This window comes from Macrobrachium nipponense, chromosome 6 (genome assembly GCF_015104395.2).
Source record: "Macrobrachium nipponense isolate FS-2020 chromosome 6, ASM1510439v2, whole genome shotgun sequence".
Classification (NCBI taxonomy): Eukaryota; Metazoa; Arthropoda; class Malacostraca; order Decapoda; family Palaemonidae; genus Macrobrachium; species Macrobrachium nipponense.
The window spans coordinates 81,689,994-81,714,354 of record NC_061108.1 but is presented as its reverse complement, the minus strand read 5'-3'; the positions used below and the strand labels follow the sequence as shown (position 1 = coordinate 81,714,354).

General features: G+C 43.0%; 1 protein-coding gene across 4 annotated transcripts in view; it reads right to left on the bottom strand.

Moving 5' to 3' along the window:
- Positions 1-24,361, bottom strand: part of LOC135216276 (intermembrane lipid transfer protein VPS13D-like) — a 999,641-nt gene that overhangs the window by 72,789 nt on the left and 902,491 nt on the right. For all 4 annotated transcript variants that reach the window (XM_064251439.1, XM_064251442.1, XM_064251440.1 and 1 more), the window contains 2 exons: positions 23,920-24,139; positions 23,351-23,525 (listed from right to left, as the gene is read on the bottom strand). In XM_064251439.1, the coding sequence (XP_064107509.1) occupies positions 23,351-23,525; positions 23,920-24,139 (395 nt within the window). The remainder of the gene's footprint in view (positions 1-23,350; positions 23,526-23,919; positions 24,140-24,361) is intronic.

Sequence of the window (24,361 nt, the reverse complement as noted above, 5' to 3'; positions counted from 1 at the left end):
AAGTGCTGGATGTAAACAGAAGTTTGGAAGCTTTTTTTGTTTGTTTGTTTATTATAGTTAATGGTTATTTAATAATTATTTGAAATGAGTATATGCAATACATTTAATTAAAAAATTGTGAATTAGATATCATAAAATTTAAAATAAATCAGACTGCCAACAAATACGTATTTTTTAGAATTCTTCTTATGTTTTAATATTATGTTACGTATATGTTTCATTATAGCTATCAGTAACTCAGTATCTCCATTAGGTAAAGATAAAGATAGAATAAAGAATAGAAATGAATGGTTATTATACTGTTTGGTAGTTTCATCAGTTGAAGAGAGATACTAATGACAATTTATGGCTTACTGTGTCCTAGGAAAAGTGATTGCTTGGCGTTCGTTTGGTACTCGTAAGAGCTGAATGTAAACAATCGATTGGAAGGTTTTTTTTGTTTGTTTGTGTATTATAGTTAATGATTAATTAATAATTATTTGAAATGAGTACATACTGTTTATTTATACATTTTATTGGCATATTCTAAGCTTTTAGCTTCTTAGGTTTAGATGTCAGAATCATAGACTAGGCTACAGTAGCAACCACTAACATAGGCTAGGCTTATTGCTAAGGGACATATGCTAAAGTCCTAATATATGCAGTAAAAATGGGGTTGAACATTACTAAATGCAGTTGAATATTACTCAAGTATGTACAGTATTTTGCCTTTTTGGAGTCACATTTCTTCCGTCCAATCAGCGTCGTAACCCTAGAACATGTGTTTTAGGCCTGGAAATATAATTTACTGGGGTGTTTTTTGAGGGCTTGGAATGGATTAGCCATTTTACATGTAAAATGTGGTCCAAGATACGAAAACCTCATGATACGAAGGGCACCTCGGAACGGATTAATTTTGTATCTCGAGATACTACTGTAGTTTTGGAATTAAAGGACGAACTTCTCTATTTTGCCTGAGAATTTTGATTTTAAATAGGAGGTCTAGGCCTGTAAATTTTATTTTGGCAATACAGTAGTACCTCGAGATACAAAATTAATCCGTTCCAAGGCACCCTTCGTATCATGAGGTTTTCGTACCTTGGACCACATTTTACATGTAAAATGGCTAATCCGTTCCAAGCCCTCCAAAAACACCCCATTAAATTTCATAATAAAGCTAAATTGACCTATAAACAATAAAATACTACAACAATTTGGACCATTCAATACCTAAATTAAGACTAAAAATGCAAAACCTGTAAATAAAGTGTATATTAGTGTACAAGAAATATTATTACTACAACGTAAAATGCGGAAGCTTACCTTTCGAGTGAGGCTACGTACATACGTAACTATCCAAGGAAGATTGCTTCTGCCTACGTACTTTTTCACAATGTTCCTGTGTGAGCCTTTTCGGGGGGTGTCTTCTACAAATGATTGCACTTTATGAAAAGCGGCTTTAATTTCTGCAGTTTTTTTTTTATGTAATATGTACGTACGTACACTTTTAAAAATATACGTACGTACTACAACGTAACTATCCAAGGAAGATTGCTTCTGCCTACGTACTTTTTCACAATGTTCCTGTGTGAGCCTTTTCGGGGGGTGTCTTCTACAAATAATTGCACTTTATGAAAAGCTGCTTTAATTTCTGCCATTTTTTCTTCTTTTTTTGATTTTCAACTTTTATTTTTACTTTTTTTACTTTACGTAAGTTTTTTTTTTTTTTTTTTTTTTTTTTTTTTTTTTTTTTTTTTTTTTTTTTTTTTTTTTTTTTACAGAATTTCAACTTTCTTTTTTTGCACCTCATGACTCTGTTGGCCCTGGTGTCCATCAAAACCCTGTTCAACCAAATGCTCTCTCTGCAACTGATTTTGGTACTGAATGTTCGGCTGCTGACCTTCAACATAAACTGAAGTGCCTTGATTATACATACACTACATACTGGTATGCATGTTGCAAATGATTGGTCTACACCCTCTGTTCAGCAGGGAGTGGAGATTCTACCAACCTTGCAAAGTTTCAAGTCATCCCATGAGAGAGACCTTGATCACTTATCCCATGTGAGAGATCTTGGTCACTTTTTTTTTAAATATTAGTATTACATACACATTGACGATCCTGAAAACAAATACCGCATGCGTACTATAACAATGCTGGTACCGAGTGGCCGAGCCACGCCACCACGTGTACATAGTAGATGCATGATGGGAGGGACGCTGGCCAATAGGAGAGAAGGATTTCATGGCCGCGACTAGCATCAGGAACCAATGGGAGAGCAGGAGGATGGTGGCGAGTCTACTAGTATACTAAGATGGCGGCGCGCGGCGCGATTTTCAAAATTGCTATCCGAGCGAATCTCTGACTTTCAGAAACCTTTCGTATCTTGAAAACTTTTCGTATGTAGAGCCATTAAATTTTTCGTATTGGCTTTCGTATCTCGAGATTTTCGTAAGTTGAGCCTTTCGTATCTCGAGGTACCACTGTATTGATAATTGTGCATATTTCTAGATCATGAATATTGTTATATCTCAATTTTAAGGAGTCTATTAGTAGTTGTTTTGAAGGAAGTTCTTGTTTGTTGTTGGGTAGGATGACTGTACCCTGTACATATTTCAATGTTTCATGGCTTGTAATTGTTACTTTTATAATATTTATTTCCGTTATCCTAAAAGGCAGTGGACTGCTTTTTGTTGGTTACTTGGACTAGCCATTCATTGTCTTTGATGTGTCTACATTTAATGTCCTGTTTTGGATATATGTTGAGTAATTTGTTTTCAACATCACTGCTGAGATTTTGCTGCAGTTTTGAAGAATAGAAATCTTGACCAGTTATCTGGTCCAAAGAAATGTACCAATGTGGGATTAAGTCAGTAATTTTTGTTTCTTTTTGGTCCTTGTTTTACATACATTGCTAGTCTAATAGGACTGTTATATTTTTCTGCATTGATGGGAGGATTATTTGTCTCTAATTCAGAATTATTGTTTATTATATATATGGTTCCATTGTTATGATATTGGAGTTAAACAATTGATTTTTCTTTGTTTCTTTTTTACTTTTTATGCACTCTAATTGGTGTTCTGGCTTTGTTATTTTACTTGGAACAAGGTGTTCCTTAATAGCATTTTCATTGCTTGAGGCTGTACCAGGGAGATTAACTGTGCAGAGTTTTTCCATTGTGGGGCCCAGGGATACATACTCAAATCAAATTCACTTTTTCCATTGTGGGGCCCAGGGATACATACTCAAATCAAATTCACTATCATAAAAATATTTGAGAAAAAAAAAATTTAAAAAGATATTATTGGCCCTTTGCAAAGTTAAATCTTCTGCCAATGGCACAAGAGAGAAATGACTCCCAATTGTCTGCATCCCTAAAGTACCCCCAAAAGAGAACAGCACGACATGGTTAGTATGGCCCAAGTATAAGCAGAACCCACTTGCTAGGACTAAGAGTATCACAATAATACAATTATCCCCAACCTTATCACATTATGGCCAAACCGGATAAAATGCCAAGAGTTCTATTCCTAGAACCAGGACCCCCCTGGAATCCATGGTCCAGCTCCACAGAATAGTTCCGCCTGAAAAACAGATCCGAACATTGTCAGGTAGATGATGGCTCTACCACAGTTCTCACTATTTAGCTTCAGATTTAACTCCACGTTAAGCCATTGTATGTTTTCTTATTTATTTGATTTGGAAAATTTTGACATAAAAGAAGTCCACAAATTTTAACCTAAAAACAATATTTGGAATGATTTTACCACTATGGGGGGAAGAAATGTTTGAAGCCTGAATACACTGACAACATGGTAGAATCTCTTCCTCTTTTGCTTATGAGCATGTCTGGAAACTATATACGTAGTGCATTTTCAAGGCTATCATAAAGTGATAAGTTTTTATAGATAGAATGTACACTAGTTTTTGAAAACTGTTTCATTAAACACTTGATTTATTTGGTGTTACTTGAATCAAGTTCCATAATCATATTAACATAACATACAAAACTATCTACAATATGGCAGTAATCTTAAAATGATAGCTAAAAATATACAAACAGTATCTTAAGGAGCAAAAGGCTTTGGGATGAGAAAATCATATATTACATAAAGAACTCATAAGCTACAAAGCAAATCAATAATTAAAACATTAACAAACGATGAAAATAAAGAGATTTCAAGCTAAATTTGAAGCAAACAAGCAAAATTGGCAACAGAAAGTGACGGGTAAATGAACTGATGATCACTGAGCTTGCTAAATGTCATATACCGTAATTAGATTTTTACAACTACCAAATCACAATATATTAATATTTCTCAACAATATTTTGAGTGTTAGATTGTATCTGTATAATGAATTCTTTAAGGGGAGCCATTTTTTGCAATGTTAAAATGACTTTACAGTAGTATTCTTCACTCTTGAAGCTGGAAAATAATATTTAGGCCACAGGATCATTGCTGGGACCTATGAGGCCATTCACCTTGGATAATAGCGTTGAAACAATTGTTAGGAGAAGGTGGAAATTAAAATGGAAGAAAGAGAATATGAACAGAGATACATATAGTAAAAGGAATTTAAGAGGTTGCAGCAAGGTGTCAGAGGGATGCTGCAGAGAACCTTAAGGAACAAATAACATTGCAGCTAGGGGTTGAAGAGACACTGCAAAAATCCTTACGGAATGAAATAGGTTGCAGCCAGGGGATAAAATACTCAGCAAAGAACCTTAGGTAATAACTACAGTGCACCCCATGAGGTGCACTGATGTCACTACCCTCCTATGGGGTCATTCAAAGTATATTTCAATTTGCTTAAGTCTTTCAGCATGTCATCCCATACATTATTGTTCCCTTATTAGGACCCCTATTATATTTATCATTTTCAAAAAATAATACTTTGCATTTCTGAGGCTACATCACATTCCAAGGAAACACTGGCTCTAATGTTATATTATCAAAAACCTTCATAATATTAAAAATATCTAAAGTTAACTCTCATATAGATAAATATTACAGCATGACTGTTAGCAGTATTTCATTAATATCTATTCAAATATCAAGTAAAAATTTATGAACCTCTACTTCAAATTAGATAGTCAAAAGTGGGTATCATGGCTGCGTGGTGCAGCATTCGTTTGACAACTAAGTCTATGGACTGCTACCACCATACCAACCAGACCACCTAGATGTAAATGGGTAACAGGATCTGCTGGGATCCAGATAAAAAGGCATGGTGTTCAGCAACATCACTCCTAAAGATTTTCTTTGAAATTTGAAGGCTAAACCATTTTGGCACTACTAATAAAGTGAGAAAAAGGAAAAGGTTTTTCAACAAACTCATTAACCTTCCCCCTACACCACACGTCCTATATGCCCTTCACATTGCATCACTGCCAATTCTATCATGTTTCTCAAGCCCATGTATGCATGCCACGTACACATTTTCCCCTTTACTTTTAAACCTCTCATAAAACTGTCTAATATCAAACTCTAGGAATACAAAACTACACTGTCTTAACCAACAATGTTCCTCCCCCTATCTTTTCCATCAGTCCTTCCCCTGTCAATGCTTTTTCCATCTTTCTGTCCTTCTTAATCAAAATCAAACCATACACCTTCCCTTGTATACCAATTTCTTCAAGATTTCTCTCATCCATACCTTACACATCCTGGTCAGCCGCTCAATAATATTTTTGCCACTGCACTACGGCATCTTCATAATTCCATCAACTCCTGGTGTCTTCCTTTTCTTCACACTCTTAACTGCCATCCTTAAACCCTCAACAGTCACTTTTAAAAGCATTTTTAAAGATTTACTAATCCCTCCCATTTTTCCATCACTCAGCTCAGCCTCTCTTCTATATTCCACATTCATTGTCCTCAAAATACTCACTCCATTGACCCAAGGCTGTGTTCTCTGTAGCCACAAACACTACATTTGCAAAATTAATTTTAGGATCCATTTGCATCAGAATTCCTCATTGCATTTACTTTCTTGTAGAAAAACTGACTTCCTAAATTACAACTCTCCTATATTTTTCATTATACATGTCCTCTTTTTTCGTCCAGCTTTCTTCTTGACCACCTCATCCATCCCCCTCTATTCTCATACACAAACTACCCTTGTGTCTTGCATATGCACCTCAATCGCTTTTCTTTTTTCTTCACCCCACCACTTTCACAATTTTCATATACACCTTCAACCTTACTTACTTTAACTTTGCCCAATTTTTCATGCAAAGACTCCTTATATGTCATCCTCACTTCCTTCTTATCAAGCTCAACAACCTTTAAGCTACATTTTTGCTTATTATTCCTCTTCTTACCATTTTATCCATCAACTCTTTCTTCTATCTATTGTACTAATCCACAATATAACAAACTCTTCCCCAGCATCATTTTATCTTATCCAAGTATATATGTGAGTATGTACAGGTGTTTCTCTTTTGAACTATGTATTACCAATGATTATGCCTCTTGCTAAACACATTTCCACAGGATTCTCCATTTTTGTTTATTCAAAGAACTCCACATCTACCCATAATACCATCCCATTCTCTGTCACCTACCTTGCATTTATATTATGTACGATACTATAGGGCCATTTCTATACTCTCCAAACCCAGCAAGGCAAAGAAGCAACCTTTCCTAAACACTTTTTCAGTCCCATTCTTTTCCAATCCAGCCCTGCACGAACTAAGTACAGGTAGTTCCCAGTTTACGACAGTTCTGTCTTACGACATTCCGAGGTTACGACACTTTTCAAATATACCCTTCAGAAATTATTTCATAGCTTATGACGCCGATCCAATTAAGGAATTTTCACGTAGGAAAAATCTATTTCTGGGCGAGGAAGCCGTGTCGCCCAGTGAAATGTGTCTGCTTTAGCACTATTTCTAGTAAAATATTGCTATAATACCAGAGAACTGCTAAATTGGACATGTCAGAAGCCTCTGACTCGCTCACCTATATAAAAGGTGTCGGTATAAAACTGGGGCGAGTGTTAAACACTACCACAGCAACCCCTCCAATTAGCCTTTTCCTCATCAAGAGACCCTAAATACGGGGAGCCGACCCATAGGTCACACCTAGCTACCCCGTTGAAGGTGTCTGTGACGTCATACTTTTCGATAGCCATCTCGTGTTCGCACGGTCGAATATAGCTATCTGTTCTTTTATTTTTATCCTTGGTTATGGATCCTCAATCTACCTCTTCACCCAAGTTAAGTACTGGTTCCGCCCTTTTTCAATATTTAGGGAGTGAATTTGCCTTTCGTTTTGCCTTTATTTAGGGTTTTGTTAGGCGTCACTTTTAAGTAGCGGGCGGGCGGCGAGTCGCCTTTACGGCTTACCCTTGAATTGTACCAATTTCGAGTGGTCTTCCTCTCTGCTTGTAACATGTGATATTTCAGTACATATATTTATTTATTTCTTGGGTGGCAGTTTTAAGTCGATCCTATTTTCGTTTATGTTTTTGTTATTTTCATTATTTTCATGTTTTTCACGGGGGTCTTCATTCGAGCACGTTTCTTTGTTACGTGTTTCGCCGTATATCCACCGTTATCCCTTTTATTTTTAAGTGTGGTATATTTCATTCAGATATTTTTCCCTTTTTTCTTTTCGTCTGCCTGCCATTTCTTATCGTTTTGTCAGTAGGCAAGTAGGATTTCCCCTTTTGCGCCCACCGTTATCGGGTGGCCTTCATAGCAGTTTTATATTTTAAGAGGTTTTATTTTCATTTCTCCACCCCGTGTTAAAGCATGATTTTCTTTTAGCTTTAAGTAATTGATTTTATTTTGTCTATGTATTTGTTGGATGTTATGTCGGTTAGCCTACATAGGCTGTGCCTGCGTTTTCCTCGTGATCTTTTTTCGCGGGGATACGCTGGTCACATGATCGTCACCCCATCAGTCCTCCCTTCCTCCCCCTCACGTGGGGCCCCCAGTAATTGGGTGCTCCTCTCGCTCAGGTTGTCGCTGACAACCGTTCCCAATCAGCGGAGGGGGGAGTGTAGAGGGTCCTCCAGGACCTTAGGTTGGTGGGTGTCGCTTCTCAGCCGACCTCCTCCGGAGTTGATGGTTGCTTTGCGTATTTAGCCTCGGTTTCCGTGGATTTGTTGCGCTTTGCTTCTTTCAGCTCTCGGAACTTACATCCATCCGCCTAAAACATTCCCTCTCCGCATGAGGCGGGTTTAGATTCCGGCTTCTCCGGTAGTCGTTGAGAGCTATGTTTATGGAAGTTACTCTTCCGAGGGCGGAGATATTATATTTGTTATTTTAATTTTCATTTTTTCTTTTCGTTTTGCCACGGAACTTGGGAGTTCATGTGGCCGTCCCGGGATACTTCGTGTAACCCCCCCCCCCCCCCCCGGTCATACAGTTCCGGGTTGTTTTATTTTTTACACAGTTCCCGGGACGTAAATATATAAATATGACAATTTGTCCAAAATTGCATTTTTCCTAACTATACAAACCTGAGGTCCTTTTACAATAGGAAGGTACTAGCGGCAGCTGGATAGGTCGTAAGCTTTCGAACAAGGGGTTCGGTAGTTAACTGCTTGTCCGACAGGCGCGCGCGCGCGACTGGGAGGTAAACAAATCACTTTTGCTTTTGGCCCAAGCAAAAACTGCAGAGTGAGGGGTGGCATGAGGTGGGACTATGTGTAAAAGGACCTCAGGTTTGTATAGTTAAGAAAAATGCAATTTTGGACAAATTGTCATTTGTTCCGACACAGCATACAAACCTTCGGTCCTTTTACAATAGGAAGACTCACTTCTTGGTGGGAGGAATCTGAGTCTTTTGTGAACAGACTGGTGTTCGCCCAACCTTGGAATGCCTCCCTGGTCGTAAGAGCGAGGGAGGGATCCAAGCCTCTGTCCGACTGATCGGGGTGTGCACCGCAGGATCAATGGTCAGACCTCTGGACCAAGTACTAAGAGAGAGGCAAGCGTATCTCTTCGTACCAGCAAACAAGAACAAGTTCCTATTTGCAAGAGGCAACATAAAGTTATGGTTTGTCTCTTGTTGGCATCCACTTCCCCCCCCTTGTAGGAGGAAGTGGTGGATATTCGCTCCCATCCCTAGTGAAAGGGGGATTAGGATGAGGCCTGTCAAGTAGCTCACCGGCATCTCGTCCTTATCCAGCAAGGTGATGACCGTATCCCTCTACCACAGGTAGAGGGGGAGAAAAAGATAGGAAGAGAAGCCAGTCACTCTCTCATTCACTTATCTATTCTTACAGTCACACCAGGACTCGATGCTGTTCAGCCTGCTAGGGTCTGGGTTAGCTACACAACGTGTTGAGCAGCCACCACGGGTCCCAAGGAAAACGATCCAAGGACCTGTGGGCAATATCCAAAAGGTAGAAGGAGGTGCAAGTGGTCTGGTTGTACCAGACCCCTGCCTTCAGTACCTGCGCCACGGAGAAGTTCTTGTGTAACTCGAGGGAGTGTACTTCTAGGTCATCTTGGTGCTGACGAAGAGTCTTCAACACTCAGCCTGGGATGTCGAGTTTCTTCAGAAAGCGCGGTCGCGCTTTCACAGGACAAAGCAGCATCTCCTTCGCATCGAAGGCGGTGAAGTCTATTAGGGAGGGGATTGTGAAGGACTCTAACTGATCGTCAGGAACCGAAGGGTTCTGAGTCTTCGCTACGAAGTCGGTACGAAATCGAGCGTCACGAATCCCCATTCCCTGGATGCTTGACTTCGCAGGAAAAGTCATGCAATTACCTCAGAGGAAAAGAAGGGAATGGTCGTATGACCTATCCCTCTTCTCGACTTCGGTGATGTCCTGTACCCATACTGGTCTATCCGTCTGCAGCGAAGTGTCTCACATTCTCCTATCCCCAAGCAGTGAAGTTCTTCTTCTCGGTAGTGGATAGGACACCGACACTCAATGGTGGGTGTCGATGGTATGGGTACTGTGACAAGCCGTTAGGACGAAGAAAAGACTGTTATGGAACAACCGAACTAAGTCCACAGCGAAGTTCGTAACAGACTTGGGCGCTCTGACAGCTGCCGACTGACTGCGTTCGGTAGGAGGCAAGTTGTCCAAGGACCCGAGCAAGTCACGTGACCTTCGCCTTAAAAGGGTTATGCCAAGAGACTAAACAAATAATTTGTTCGTCACCGATGCCAGAAGGCGAGGTGATGATTCTCTTAAGGCATGTGCCCAACAGGCGAAAGTCAATTGCCTTCTAGAGACCGAGGTCCCTGATGGCAAGATATCTCATGGTATAGTTGATTCTCAGCTAAGGAGAAACAACACTATGTGCCGTTGAAGACGAAGGTGTACAGAAAATGCAACCTACGTCTTCACAGCTGAACCGAGAGAAGGATTCTCAAGATTCTGAACCTGTGCTACAAACACTGAGAACGCTAACCGCTATTCATTGCTGTCCGGTGAGGATCGTAGTTGCAATGGAAAAGCGGAAGCGCTTTTCAGTAATGAAGACACAGGGAAATACTGCCTGAAGAACTGCTTCTCATGGGCTGAACATTTGGAAGTAGAGCTGTCAGGCCGGAGAGTAGGCGATGTCTTCTGATACATCTGTTAATTCGGGGCGAACAATGAATAATTGCACACCTACGAATACGAGATATTTTGAAGACAAACTCAGATGTCTGCAAAAATCATTCGCATTATCGCGGTGCGATGCAGCGGGAGACTAGTACAGACTTCTGTTACCGTGCGGTAAACAGAAAGATGAAAGAGTCCAAGAGATATCTCTGTTGAAAATTCTCGCAATGTCGAAGGCGATGAAATCGAGCGTCACAGCAGTAGATGGTCCTTCATTATTGCGAGAATCCCCGTTAATCAGAGACCTAAGTCCATGATTGTTGGGCAGAGATACGGTTCGGTAGTCAATCAAACCAGGGGAGAGAGAGACGTAACCGACCGTGCATCTCCGAGACCTAGCTGATACTGAGCTGCAGGCAGTTCAATACGCAGTAGCTCTCGGTGACTCGTCATCCTGAGTTGCCAGGTAATCCATTATTCCACGAAGGAATGCGTTCGGCTAGAACCATCGAGCATAAAGAATACGCTCGAGCAATTATATTTAAACGAAACGGATTTCGGTAAATACAAAAGCTGATTTGGTGTTGTCATGACAATACCAAGTATCTAAAATCGAAACTGATAACTGCTGGGAGGTTGCAGGCAACCCCGAGTTGCAGTTCAATTAAGATACAATTCGTCTCAGTCACAAACCGTAGAGTTAACTACGGTATGCGCCTACCCCCCGGACAATTCAACTGTTAAAAGAATCATGTCGCGAGGGTAATATACGTAGTATATTTGTAGGTTCTGTACAACGACCTCCATCCTAAATTCTTTTCCCCTCGAGGAATGAGAATAAGGATTGTAGATCGACCGCCTTCGTTCTCTAGTCAAGAGAGTGAAGGAGAAGTCTTTCCCAAAGGAAAGCTTCAATGGTGAACAGAATACCGAAGACGATAGTTCAAGCCAAACTGGAAGTTCCCGTCCGTTCTTCTCTATTCCAGGTTAATCGCCTACTGTGAGATACCCTTCTTTCAGCAGCAGTCTTCTTCCAAATGCTAGAAATTACAGGAATTCGAGCATAAGCGAGGTTCCCGATATCGTGTAACAATTATCGGGGATTCTCGCTCACTTTGGACCATGGTCTCGCCTAAGTGTTTGGAGATCGTAAAAAACTCGAACACTGAGTGCGCTAGAAATTCCGTAGAATTCTAAGCACTCTGCAAAACCCCCACCGAATTCGTCAAACGATATCGGCTGGTGGTCCTCTCGATTCCCGTAGAAATCGAGAAAGGGGCAGGATCCCTCCTCAACGACCGGGGCTTACGTCAGGTAGGACCCGAAGGTCCCCCCGGTAGCGCAGCCCCTAACGTGGGATCTTACAGAGAAATCTCTGTAGGATCCCTCCCCTTTCCCTCGTAGCCGTAAGGAGAGAGGGAATGGGGGAGGAATTGGATACTGGCTCGCCTTCCCAGCGGAACTAGCAGTTGGAGAAGAAAAGGAGCAGCCATCGCCTTACGGCGATGGCCTCTCAGAGTCTGGGAAAACGTATCGTCAGGAGAAAACGTTTTCCCCCGAGGAGGGTTACGAACTCATACTGTAGGTAAGGGTCTGCCGCCACTGTGAACGTCGTCTGGGTGGGGCTGATCGACACCTGACAGGAGAGAGCCGATACCGTCCTCCGACTCATTCCAGTCCTCGTCGAGGTCGAAACCTCTCAGGAGGACCGAAGGGGCATTCAAATACGGTGTCCGAAGACACGTAGAAACGCCTCTGTCGCAGTAGAGGAGGTGAAGTAGCTTGTTCGACCGGCCAGAACTGAGAGAGCCTTCTTGTCCGGAGACGAGAGACTACCTGGTTCAACACAGTCGGCAAGCTCCGATCGTGGCAGACCCACCGTCGATTTGGGTTCCCTCTCGGGCCCCAAAACGACTCGAGCTGAGACGTGGCTCTGCTGGTGGGAGCGGCGATCCTTCCCCGAGGTCGTTGTGCTGACGAATCAGCGCCATAACCTCGGCAAAGTTCCTCTGGATCTCGGAAGTCACAGCATCTTGCAGAGTAGGGCCGTTAAGCCCTTCGAACAAGATCATATTCCGAGAACCTTCCTCCTAAGAAGGGGGAACAGCGACAGCCCTCTCGGTCTTCTCCATCCACTTGCGCATACGTCCTGGCCGGTCCAAGAACCGTGCCTGGCACGTAGGGCGTCGTGGTGGGATCATGAGGGGCGCACCCCTCACGATCACTCCTCAATACCTCTCTCCTCCCGGTGTAACCCGAGGAGGTTGAAGGTACGGGAGAGGCAGACCTGACGCTCCCTCCTAGCTCGCTGGCAGAACCAGCAGGCTTTTGGAGGTTTCAGCGATCGTCAACCCGCGGTGGCGATCGAGCTGCAGGCCTGGTCGAACCGTCTCGCTGTGGAGAACGGCTGGACTGAGCACAGCGGCCCCGATCTCGAGTGTCAGAAGAGCTGGTGCTGGTTGCCGTACCCGATCGCTCTCTGTGAGAGCGACGGTCAGGCGACCTGCAGGCTCCACTGTCACAGTGAGACCGGTGCTTGTCTTCACGGCACGTCACGTCGCTGGTTCCAGCCGTGGCTGGCACCGGCGAATGGGGGGACCTCTTCCCAGCCTCAGCCCGTGGCCGGTCGTGGACCGTCACGTCATCCCGGGTAGCTAGCTGGTCGCCGCGAGAGCGAGAGCTGGTCTGGTGAGAGTCGCGTGAGCGGCTGTCACCAGTCTTCCGCTCCGTGCCGTGAACCTGACGCTGAGCGGGCTCAGAGGTCTGGTTCCTGGCTGCACGGTCGCTGGTAGGCGACCGTACACTCGGTACCTCCCGCAAACGAGAGGCCGAGACGGACCCTGATGCAGTGGCAGAACCACTGACACCAGGCGAGGAAGTACCGGTGTTAGCCGGTACCCCTCTGGTCCCCGTAGCCTCCTTCCTTGCGGAAGAAGAGACGGGCCCCGCTCCCGAAGGAGCAGGAGGACCAGCGGAAGGAACCCTCCCGTCCCACCGAGGTGAGACGGGTCCCGAGAAGCTCCTGAGGGAGACTTCTTAGGAGGGAAGAGGCAACCTTCTTCTTCCTCGGCTGTGAAGCCTTAGAAGTCGAAGGGGAAGAGGCGGCAGCCGACGACGATGAAGAAGATGAAGACGACGACGACGACACCTTCCTCCTCTTCTTCGTCAGCTTCCTCAGGACAGACGTAAGATCTGCCATCCAGGGCGGAGCCGGGGCTGCTGTAGCCGAAGCCACAGGGCCCGGACGCACCTGTACAGACAGACCAAAGTCTGGGGTAGTACCACCACGAACAGGGACGACGTCAGCAGGTATGGGCATCTCAGGAACAGCAGGCACAGCCAGCACAGCATCGGCAGGGACAGCCAGCGCAGCAACTGCATGGAGAGTCAGTACAGAATCGGCAGGTACGGCAGGCAGCACCGGAAACACAGGAAGTGGAGCAGCAGCCAGCAACATCCTGGTACCGGCGGCAGGTCCAGGGGCGAGCTCTAGGGCAGCGGAAGTGTGGTCGCGCCAGCGCGGCAACCACGAGCGGCGGCGACACGCCCCACTCTCGGTACGGCGAACGGCACTTCACAGCGGCTGTAGGCAAGACTGTTACCACGTGAGGCGAGTACACCAGGTGAGGAGGGACGTCGTCACCTGGAGTCGATATCGTTGTCGTGGTCACCACTCCATGGGTGACCGCAGCAGGCCCAGACATAGAACCGCCGCCCCTGGACACTAGGCACGCCCTGCAAATCGAAGGACGCCCATACCTCACCAAGGTCCACCCTCGTGGCACTAGCACCTGCGGAAATAACAGTAGTAGTGATTAGTGGGGGGGAAGTCCCCTCGCGCGGGGGGGGTGAGCCCCACACCGAACGAGCGGAAGACCCCGAATACAATTGTACATCAGGCACCGAGCGCCCTCCCCCGCGCTCGACGGATCGGGCGAGGAGAAGAACCCAGATAACCTCCCCCCCGAAGGGGAAGGGCCATCTGTGGGAGCTTAGCGGGGGGGGGAGGGATTCTCGTTCCCCACCCCCGCACAGCACCCATGTACCCAACAATAATAATAAGAGCCCGAGAGCAATCGTGCCCTCGGCACCGAATGCAAGGGCAAGAGGATCAATTCCCTGACTGAGCGGAACTTGAACCAAAATAAATATTGATGCAATCAATAATAAAAGGAATAACATGAAAAAGAATCTTGCATTACGATTCACTTCACAATGAATAAGGGCTCGGAGCGAGCGCATTTGCGCCCTCGGTACCGAGCGCAAAGGTAAAAGGATCCATTCCCGATTATGAACGGAAACCTTGATCCATAATGAATTGATGCAATCAAAATATATATGAAAAATGAAAAAGAATACTGCGCTTGCGATTTCACTTCATACAAAATAAAAAGGGGAAGGATCAATTCCCGGGAAATAGCGGAAACATTGATCCAAGTAAATAATGCAATCTCAATAAAATATGAAAATGAAAAAGAACTGCACATGCAATTTCACTTCATTCAAATAAAAAGGGGAAAGGATCAATTTCCGGGTAAGAGCGGAAACTGATCCAAAATGAGTATTGCTACAATCAAAATAAATATATGAAAATGAAAAAGAATACTGTACTTGCGATTCCACTTCCATACAGAATAAGTTTTCGTGCCGAGCGCATTCGCTCGGCAACGAGCATACAGGTCAAAAAAAAAATAAATGAAAAGGGCACTTACTTACGATTTTCATCTACACATTTTCAACCAAAATATAAGCTCGGAGCGAGCGCTCTCCCGCCCTCGGCACCGAGCATACACAATACGAGGATCATTTCTGGGAAAATGAATTCCCGCACTTACGCCCTTCAGTCCCGGCACTCGGGTAATCGGAGGGCGTGGAGAAACCAAGATCCTTTAACCCCTTCGCCACTGGCCTGCTACATTGCTGCTAATGCTTGCATACCGCATGAGACCCCCTGTCGACCGCGAGTATCAATCATTACTTGCTCCCACTAAATTTTATGTTATTCATATTTTTCCTTCATATTCTTATGTGAAAACATTGTGTGTATGGATATCAATGAATATTTTTTACCCCATTGTCAAAAAATTACAAAAAATATAGTAAGAATATCGGAAAAAATAGGAATATTTAGTAGAAAAAGTAATTGCAGAAGTAGGAACTGTTATAAAGAAGTAGTCGAAATTAGCAGTAAACGTAAATAGAAATAAAGTAGCAGAAAAGTAGTAAAGTAGTTAGTAAAATAGTAGTAGTGGTAATAGCAGTACTAGTTTTCTTACTGAAACAGTTATTCCTAGGTTTCATACAGAAACAGCATATACATCAATGAATGTTTAGGCAGCTGGTAATAATAATAATAATAATAAAACAGTAATAATAGTAATAATAATAATAATAAAAAAGCAACAGCATCTCGTGACCAATACGTATATACATATGGGGCAGTTTATTCACCCCCATTATCATCAGCAAGCTATAAAAAACACATCTCATCACAAGTAACAGGCCTCCATAGAAGTCCTTTCACCTTACGCTTTCCTGTTGAATGAAAGTACTACTCTGCCCGAGCATTCATCCATTCACACAATTTGTCAATTAAATCACCACAAAAAAGGAAAAAAAATGCATCACGTAAGCAGATGAAATCTGGTGTATAAGCAGGAATCCCATTGCCACCCTCCGTGAATCAGGGGGGGGTGGGTCTGGGCGCAAGTCACAAGATGGATCAGTTATGAACTGCCAGCCTTCATCGACAAGAGGTTCAATGTCTTCCAAACACTCGTTGTCACTGTCAACCTCTAAAAAATTATCACTATAATCATCATCTGATAGATTTGGCAGGTACTCAGACCCTGACTCTGAAACACTATCATCTGACATGATACTGAAAAAAAAAAACATAAAATAACTGCAATCAAAAGGGGAAAAAGATTTGGAATTCAAATCTACATGGTTTACGGACAAAATTGTATTCATCCTTCTCAGATAATAGCCTGAGGCGCACTGGTATATGTTGGCCAGTACCCCTCCTAATATCCCATATGAAAATGACGTCACGACGTCCATCGGACGCTCATTGGTTAGAATGAATTGTGGGTGGAGCTTCAGCACCTCTCTCGTACACAATACTGTGTCTGGAAACCATCCAAGCTAAAGAAAACGCTTTGCTTTTCGAGGAGGGATGAAAGACGTACACGCGTACGTCCCGGTCTTTTATTACTGTACCGTAAAAGATGTACATGTGTACGTCCCAGTGCTGAAGGGGTTAATTCACAATTGAATTCAATGGAAATAAATATGAAATGATTGTACTTACAATTCAGTTTCACTAGATAAATAGAAAAAGAAAAACACAACCATGCGAAAGCAACGACGATGAAGCGGGCAGAGAGCGATGATACACGTCTACACGCCAGCAGGCCGAAAGCAAAAGTGATTTGTTTACCTCCCAGTCGCGCGCGCGCGCCTGTCGGACAAGCAGTTAACTACCGAACCCCTTGTTCGAAAGCTTACGACCTATCCAGCTGCCGCTAGTACCTTCCTATTGTAAAAGGACCGAAGGTTTGTATGCCGTGTCGGAACAAATATCAGGGGTTTTATATTTTCTGAGTCCGGTATGCTCCAGCATATGATATTATTATCATAATTATCCTAATAAGTTTGTGCAATTGTTCTTATATATTATTGCACTTACAGGCCACTCAGTGTCTGGTTGCCGGTCTAAAGGATCCGTGCAACCATGATGTTTGCTGGAACCATGCCCCGTGCGCAGTGTTGCTTACAGATTCCGTAGTCTGGCATCACGAAAACTGCTTTGCCTGCTACGGACTTTGGGTAACCAAACAGGTTTTACCTGTTCGGTAAGTTACCGCACTGCTTGTTCTATGCATATTGTGATGGAATTATATTACACTACTTGTGTTAGTGTTAAAAAAAATAAATAAATAAATTTAAATTATTACTAAATAAATAAATAAATAATAAAAATTTCTTTAAATTAAATTACATTAATTAATCAACATATGTAAGCATAATGTTCAAAGATTTTACTCGAAATTGACACATTCCTTGCATTACAGACGGAGCAGTCTGTTAAGGATGCTGCACTCTCCACCCTCAAGATCTGGGTTGGAGGTTTTGGACGGAACGTAGGGAAAGCTAAGCCGTATATTCTACCTCAAGATATGGCAGCCTTCCCAGCCGGGAAATCTGCCGGATACGTTGACCCAAAAGTCGCAGCACCAATTATCAAATCAATTCAAGATTCAGTTATGGAACAGCAAGAGGCAGAGTTGCCGGACCTTGGTTTGGAAAGAGTCTCACTTGAAGTGGTTGAGGATTTGCCCGTTACACTAGATATGGGTACAGGTAACAGTGTTAATGAGGCTAGCCTAGTTGGTCACCGGGGTCTTTCCTCGAGTGACTCTGATTCTTCCTCTCCCTTTACTTCCAATTCCTTCATGGGTTTCACAGGAGGTTTGCCCCCTTCCAGGTGACATTCCTTCTCTGTGATTCCTAAATTAAAGAGAAAACCTTCGGGTAAAACCTTGCTTTAAAGCAAATCAGAGACAAAGCCAAGGCCTGGGCAGGTGCCAGAGGTTCATACACATATTAAACCTAGGCTGAAATCTCTTTCTAAGTCTGCAAATCCAAGGCCTCAAGGAGGGAACTCTTCCCATTGCCCCACAAGTCCCATTCCATCAACGTCTAGAGATCGGATACCTCATAAGGTACCGTAGGGAGGGCAGGAAGGTTCCCCTTTAGTCGCAAGACCTGTTTAACACGAATATTTTAAATCAGGTCAGTGGTCTTGGTAGCTTAGTCAGTTCAGTTGCAGCAAGGTTTGAAAGTGTGTTTTAAAAGTTTAGGTGCACAGGACTCCCTGATTGCAGGTCTCAGACAGGAGTTGGCAGTTCCAGCACCTCCTAGTAACTTGATGCAAGGTCAGAGCATGCCTGACGGGTCCACGCTCCCTCCGTTCCACCCTGGTAATCCTTGGAGGGTGGTGAACTTCGCTCCGTTTGTCAACGGGATGTTGACTGTAGAAGGTTGTGGTACACGTAGACTCGAGGATTTCGAGTTCTTCCCAGAAGGGTTACGGCCACCATTTATAGGTTATGTTAGGCTTATGGAGGCAGCTCTGATTAGGGAGGATAAGGTCTCCAAGGGGACTGTTATCCTTTCTAGCAATCAGGCTCAGCAAGCATGGATACGGAGCCTAGAAGAGTGGAACTGCTCAAATACTAAGGTAACAGCATTTAAAAGCCCTTTCACGATGTTTACGACTGATGACGGGAACCCCTTACCTTTTACATCAAAGGTAGCAGGACTTACCCTTCAGGCAGTGACTCGGGAAGAGCCCCAGCTTAGCGAGACAGATCCCACATCATTGCTACTCCCAGGTAGGGAGAATTTGTGGGAAGTTTGCCGGCTACATTCTCAGTAGGCAAGCTTAAGCCAAACTGTGCAATCAACTTGTTTAGTGAGCACCTCCCTAGGCTGTCAGACGCACTGATCCAAGCCGAATTTGATGCTAGGACACGTCTTGCAAGGTCTCTTAACTCCCTAGTGATGACGGAGACGGCGGCTCTGGAGTACGCTCATGAGCCACTGTTGTGACTCGTACAACTTTGCGGTTACTAAGAGAAATTGCAGGACGCATGTTCTATCCGAGGCTACGATCAGGCACGAACCCAACAAGCTTCTGGCTTCCTCAATCTGGGGTGCAGATCTCTTCCCAGCTTCGGCAGTAAACGAGGTTCAGAACGAGGCATCACGTTTTAATCAAAGCATCAGATTGCGTTGGGGCATTCCTTTCAAAAGGAAATTAGAGTCTTCTTCCTCCAGTTTTAGGGCTAGGAAGAGGCAAAGAAGGTACCAACCTTTCCAAGTTCCGCAACAGCATCCTGTGCTACAAGCTGTACCAATTCAGCAAGTTCCCCAGCCTTCGTCTTCTAAGGCTCAGCCTCAGCAACAGCATCAATTTGTCTTCCTTTCGCCGTCGGCTAGCCAACAGGTTCCCCCACTGTATTCAGTGTCGCCTGCTTTTAACCCGGTCTATGAGAATCGGGTATTTCAACCTTTTACCAAGGTTGCTAGGGGTGGCAGGGCTAGAGGCCCCTTTCATCAGCGTGGAGGAACCGGAGCCCAAGGGCGAGCTAGAGGTGCATGGTCAGGAATAGGAACCCGACCCTCATCATCTCAATGAAGTTCCTCAGGTAGGAGGCAGGCTGTATCTCTTTCGACATCGTTGGAGGTTCAGCAGCTGGGCAGAAAGCATAGTATCCAGGGGCCTAGGCTGGAGTTGGATCAAGGGTCCTCCTCCACCCATCACCTTCTATCAGGAACCAACGCAAGGGTTGATGGATTACTCCAGGGACCTTCTTCAGAAGGGAGCAGTCTCCAGGACAAAGAACTTGAAATTTCAGGGTCGTCTATTCAGTGTCCCAAAGAAGGGGACCGACAAAAGGGGGGTGATCTTAGACTTGTCCCGTTTAAACTTGTACATTCGTTGCGACAAGTTCTAAATGCTGACCATCTCTCAGGTACGGACCTTACTTCCCCTTGGGGGCGTCACCACCTCTATAGATCTTACAGACGCCTATTATCATGTCCCGATAGCTCGGCACTTCCATCCATTCCTGGGCTTCAAACTAGGGAAAGAAGCCTATTCCTTCAAGGTGATGCCCTTCGGGCTGAATATAGTCCCAAGGGTTTTCACGAAACTGGCGGAGGTAGTGGTGCAGGAGCTAAGGTCTCAGGGTATATTGGTGGTGGCGTACCTAGACGACTGGCTAATCTGGGAGATGGTCAAAGACAAGTATATGAAAGCCACGGACAAGGTCATATCTTTCCTGGAATATATAGGGTTCAAGATCAACAGGACCAAGTCCCAATTGGCCCCAGAGTCCAAGTTCCAGTGGCTAGGTATCCATTGGGGCTTGGATTCACACAATCTTTTCATTCCATCAGGGAAGGGGAAGGAGACTGCCAAGGCAACAAGCCAATTCTTAAAATGCAAAAAGGCTTCGAGAAGGAATCAGGAGACGATCCTAGGCTCGCTCCAGTTTGCCTCAGTCACAGACGTTCTGTTGAAAGCCAAGCTCAAGGACATCAATCGAGTTTGGCGTTCAAAGGCCAATGCCAAGTGTTGCGACAAGTTCGGCCGGGTACCTCTGATTCTCAAGAAACGTCTACGTCCATGGGCAATGGCCGAAAATCTAGCCAAAGAGTTACAGTTGCAGTTCCCTCCCCCGTCCCTACTGGTGCATACGGACGCTTCACTGACAGGTTGGGGAGGTTATTCACAGCACGAGAAGGTTCAGGGAACTTGGTCACCTCAGTTCCAAAAGCTTCACATCAACATCCTGGAAGCTATGGCAGTGTTTCTGACCTTAAAGAAGCTCTGTCCTCCGGAGAAGACTCATATCAGGTTGGTTCTCGACAGGGCGGTAGTAATGCACTGTATAAACAGAGGTGGTTCAAAGTCAAGTCATGTGAACCACGTGATGATAGCAATTTTTTCTCTAGCTGACAAGAACACCTGGCATCTATCGGCTACCCATCTGGCAGGAGTCCACAATGTAGTAGCAGACGCACTGTCCCGGTCAGTCCTCCTGGAGTCAGAATGGTCACTGGACCAGGAATCCTTCAAGAGGGTTTGCAGGAGAGTACCGGGTCTGGAAGTAGACCTGTTCGCTACAGGGGAAAACCACAAGCTGCCTTGTTACGTAGCCCCAAATATGGACCCTCTGGCATACGCTACGGACGCCCTGAGTATAGATTGGAACCAGTGGAGGAAGGTTTATTTATTCCCTCCAGTGAACCTTCTCTTGAAGGTGCTGCACAAGTTGAAATCCTTCAAAGGTCAGGTGGCTCTCATAGCTCCTTACTGGCCCAAGAGCAATTGGTTTCCCCTTCTCCTGGAACTAGGTCTTCGTCCTCACCCTCTCCCGGACTTGAGGCTGTCGCAACAAGTTCAAACGGTGACTGTGTTCGATTCCTCAGGTCTTCACAAAACCCTATCTTTATGGATTTCATGAAGTTTGCAGGTAGGAGAGTAGGGGACATTGATCCACAGAACATTTTGTTCTTGGAGTCAGACAAAAGAGAATCTACACTTCGCCAGTATGATTCAGCAGTTAAACAATTGTCTACATTTCTCAGGGAATCAAATGTCAAAGTAATGACAATGAACATGGCTATAACCTTCTTCAGGACTTTATTCGAACAAGGCTTGGCAGCTGCCACAATAACAACCACTAAGTCAGCTCTGAAAAAGATTTTTCTTCTCGGGTTTGGTATAAATCTAACTGAATCTTATTTCACCTCAATCCCAAGATATTTTACTAGAAATAGTGCTAAAGCAGACACATTTCACGGGAGCGACACGGCTGAGCCCAGAAAAAGAAATATGACTCCAAAAAATGCAGTTCACCAAGTTTTCAATACACTCACAGCATTAAAAGTAAGGTTTTCTTAGGATTTTTGACAATGTTTTGGTTTACAACGATTTTTGGCTTATGAAGCAGTGCAAGAATGGAAACCCCGTTGTAAACTGGGAACGGCCTGTATTACAACTTTTCTCTTGCCTATTTAATCTTGTAATTGTTGAAGTGACATATCTGTACTTTCATCCATCCCCCGATTCTCCCTGACACTTAGTGTGCTGCCACAACTTCCCTAACACCTTTCAGTTATATCAGATGCAATCACACTTGGTCCTTAGCATTCATGCTCACACTCACACTGTCCTGTCAACTTTATCTCACTAAGTGACAAAATGTTTAACTTTCTATTCTTAAATACATCACGAGAAAGTGAGAGCAAAACAAAAAACCTAGTTTTGCTCGCTGATCTTTCATTGACATGTATCAATAACAATAAAATACTATATAGTGTCAAAGATTTTCATACAAAATTAATAATAAATTTAGTTTATGGCACAGAACCTCAAAGTCTTTTAAGTTTCTTCCTTCTCTCAGATTTTCTTTAAACAAGGCACTAAAGTATTTCACAATAAATTCTCATCTGCTTATCAATTAACTCATTTTACTTATCACCTAAGTGTTTTTATTATTTTTACTTGTCACCCAAGTGTTTCTACTTCATACTTACTATGCTTTAGCCATAGCACTTCTAATATCTACCTGAAAATACAGGAAAAATGCATACCAAATCTTTTTGTGGCTAGTTTGGCTTCTTACTTTAGTTCTTATTTAAGAATCCTTTCTCTTAATTATACCTTGTTTCTACATAAAAAACTGAGAAAATGTGTCTGGATCTTTACCATATTCTTATCTTTGAGGTGTACAGCTTTTATCAACCTTGATGACACAATAATGAATAAAATAAAGCTTACTGAATGCTACCAGTACTATGAATAAAATTACCTTCATATCTGATGTTTGTTATTTTGTTATTTTGTCTTGTCTTTTTTTATTGTCAATTGTTTTTTAAAGCTTGATCACTAAACAGACTAGTCATACAAAAATGCTGATATTTCCCATTAATAATCAATTTCACATATATGATTTTGCAATCAGCAATGATTCTCCTCATAAGACTGGCTTTCTAATGAGGGGATGCTTGAACACTTATAAAAATAAATTTTAAAATTTCTCTGTAAAAATTGTAAATACTTATTTTATGCACTTTAAAATCAAACATTCCTTGTTATAATACTTAACCATTCACTGCCTTTAATCAAATACTTTTAATAATTAAAAGAAATTTCACTGGTAATTTACCTCTATCAAGTAGAATACACTGTAAGAGAAATTATTTAAATACACAAAAAATCAATGCTAACAAGAACAAGCAGATACATTTACTGCATCAGGCCAAAAAGCTTACCCGTCACCTTGGCGGCAGAATTGGCCATGCCATGCGTAACGTTCCACACAAGGCCACCAACTGAGCCTTCATGAACCAGTTCACTCACACCCTCGCTTACATCAGCAAGGAAACCAAACGGATTACCTAAGAAGTCGGTTGAACCTAGGATGACCATTGCCTGTGACTGAAGCTCCTGTAAATATGCAGGCACTATTAAAATTTAAATGATTCTGTAACAGCTTTGGTATTAAGCTTCCCTAGTTCAACTAATTTAATTATATAAATAGTTAAACTGATTATTTTGCATAATACTAAGAAATCTTTCTCCTTAATCTTTAGGAATACTTTACTGATTTAAAAAAAAATTTGCATGCATTTGACTAAATATGTTAAGCAACTAACTATTTTTATCGATATCTAAGTTTAAGTAAAAGGTTCTATGTCTCAATTATATTAATATCCAAAAACACAATTTTAAACTTTCTTTAATGAACATACTTCTATAGAGAAATAAAAAGCATTTACTAAATATGATCTCCAATGCATACTAATATAAGAATAAACCGAGAAAAATATATTGGCTGTACCTCCTTGTAGTGCTTGGTAATGCAGTCAAACAAGAATCTTGAAGTCTCAAAGGGATGACAACGAATGAAGGGTTCTAAATTAACGCTGGCATGTTCAAAACGTACCAAAGTAAGACCCATTTTCCTCTTGATATTCTTCAAGTCTGGACTAAGCTTCTTCGATGTAAGAACACTCAATCGTACTTGGTTAAGCTTTAATTCCAAATTGGTAAAGTAATACCTAAGGAAAAAACATAAAATAAACTATTAATCCATTTAAACAGGCTATTTAATTCCCGGCTGCTCAAAGGACTAAGATATGGATACATACTTACTATGTATATAATTTATCACGTCGAATTCAAATTTAATTTCAGTAATTCATATACGTACAGTATGCCTCAAGTTACGAAATTAATCCGTACTGAAGCTGCCTTCATAACCTGATTTTTTTGTATCTAGA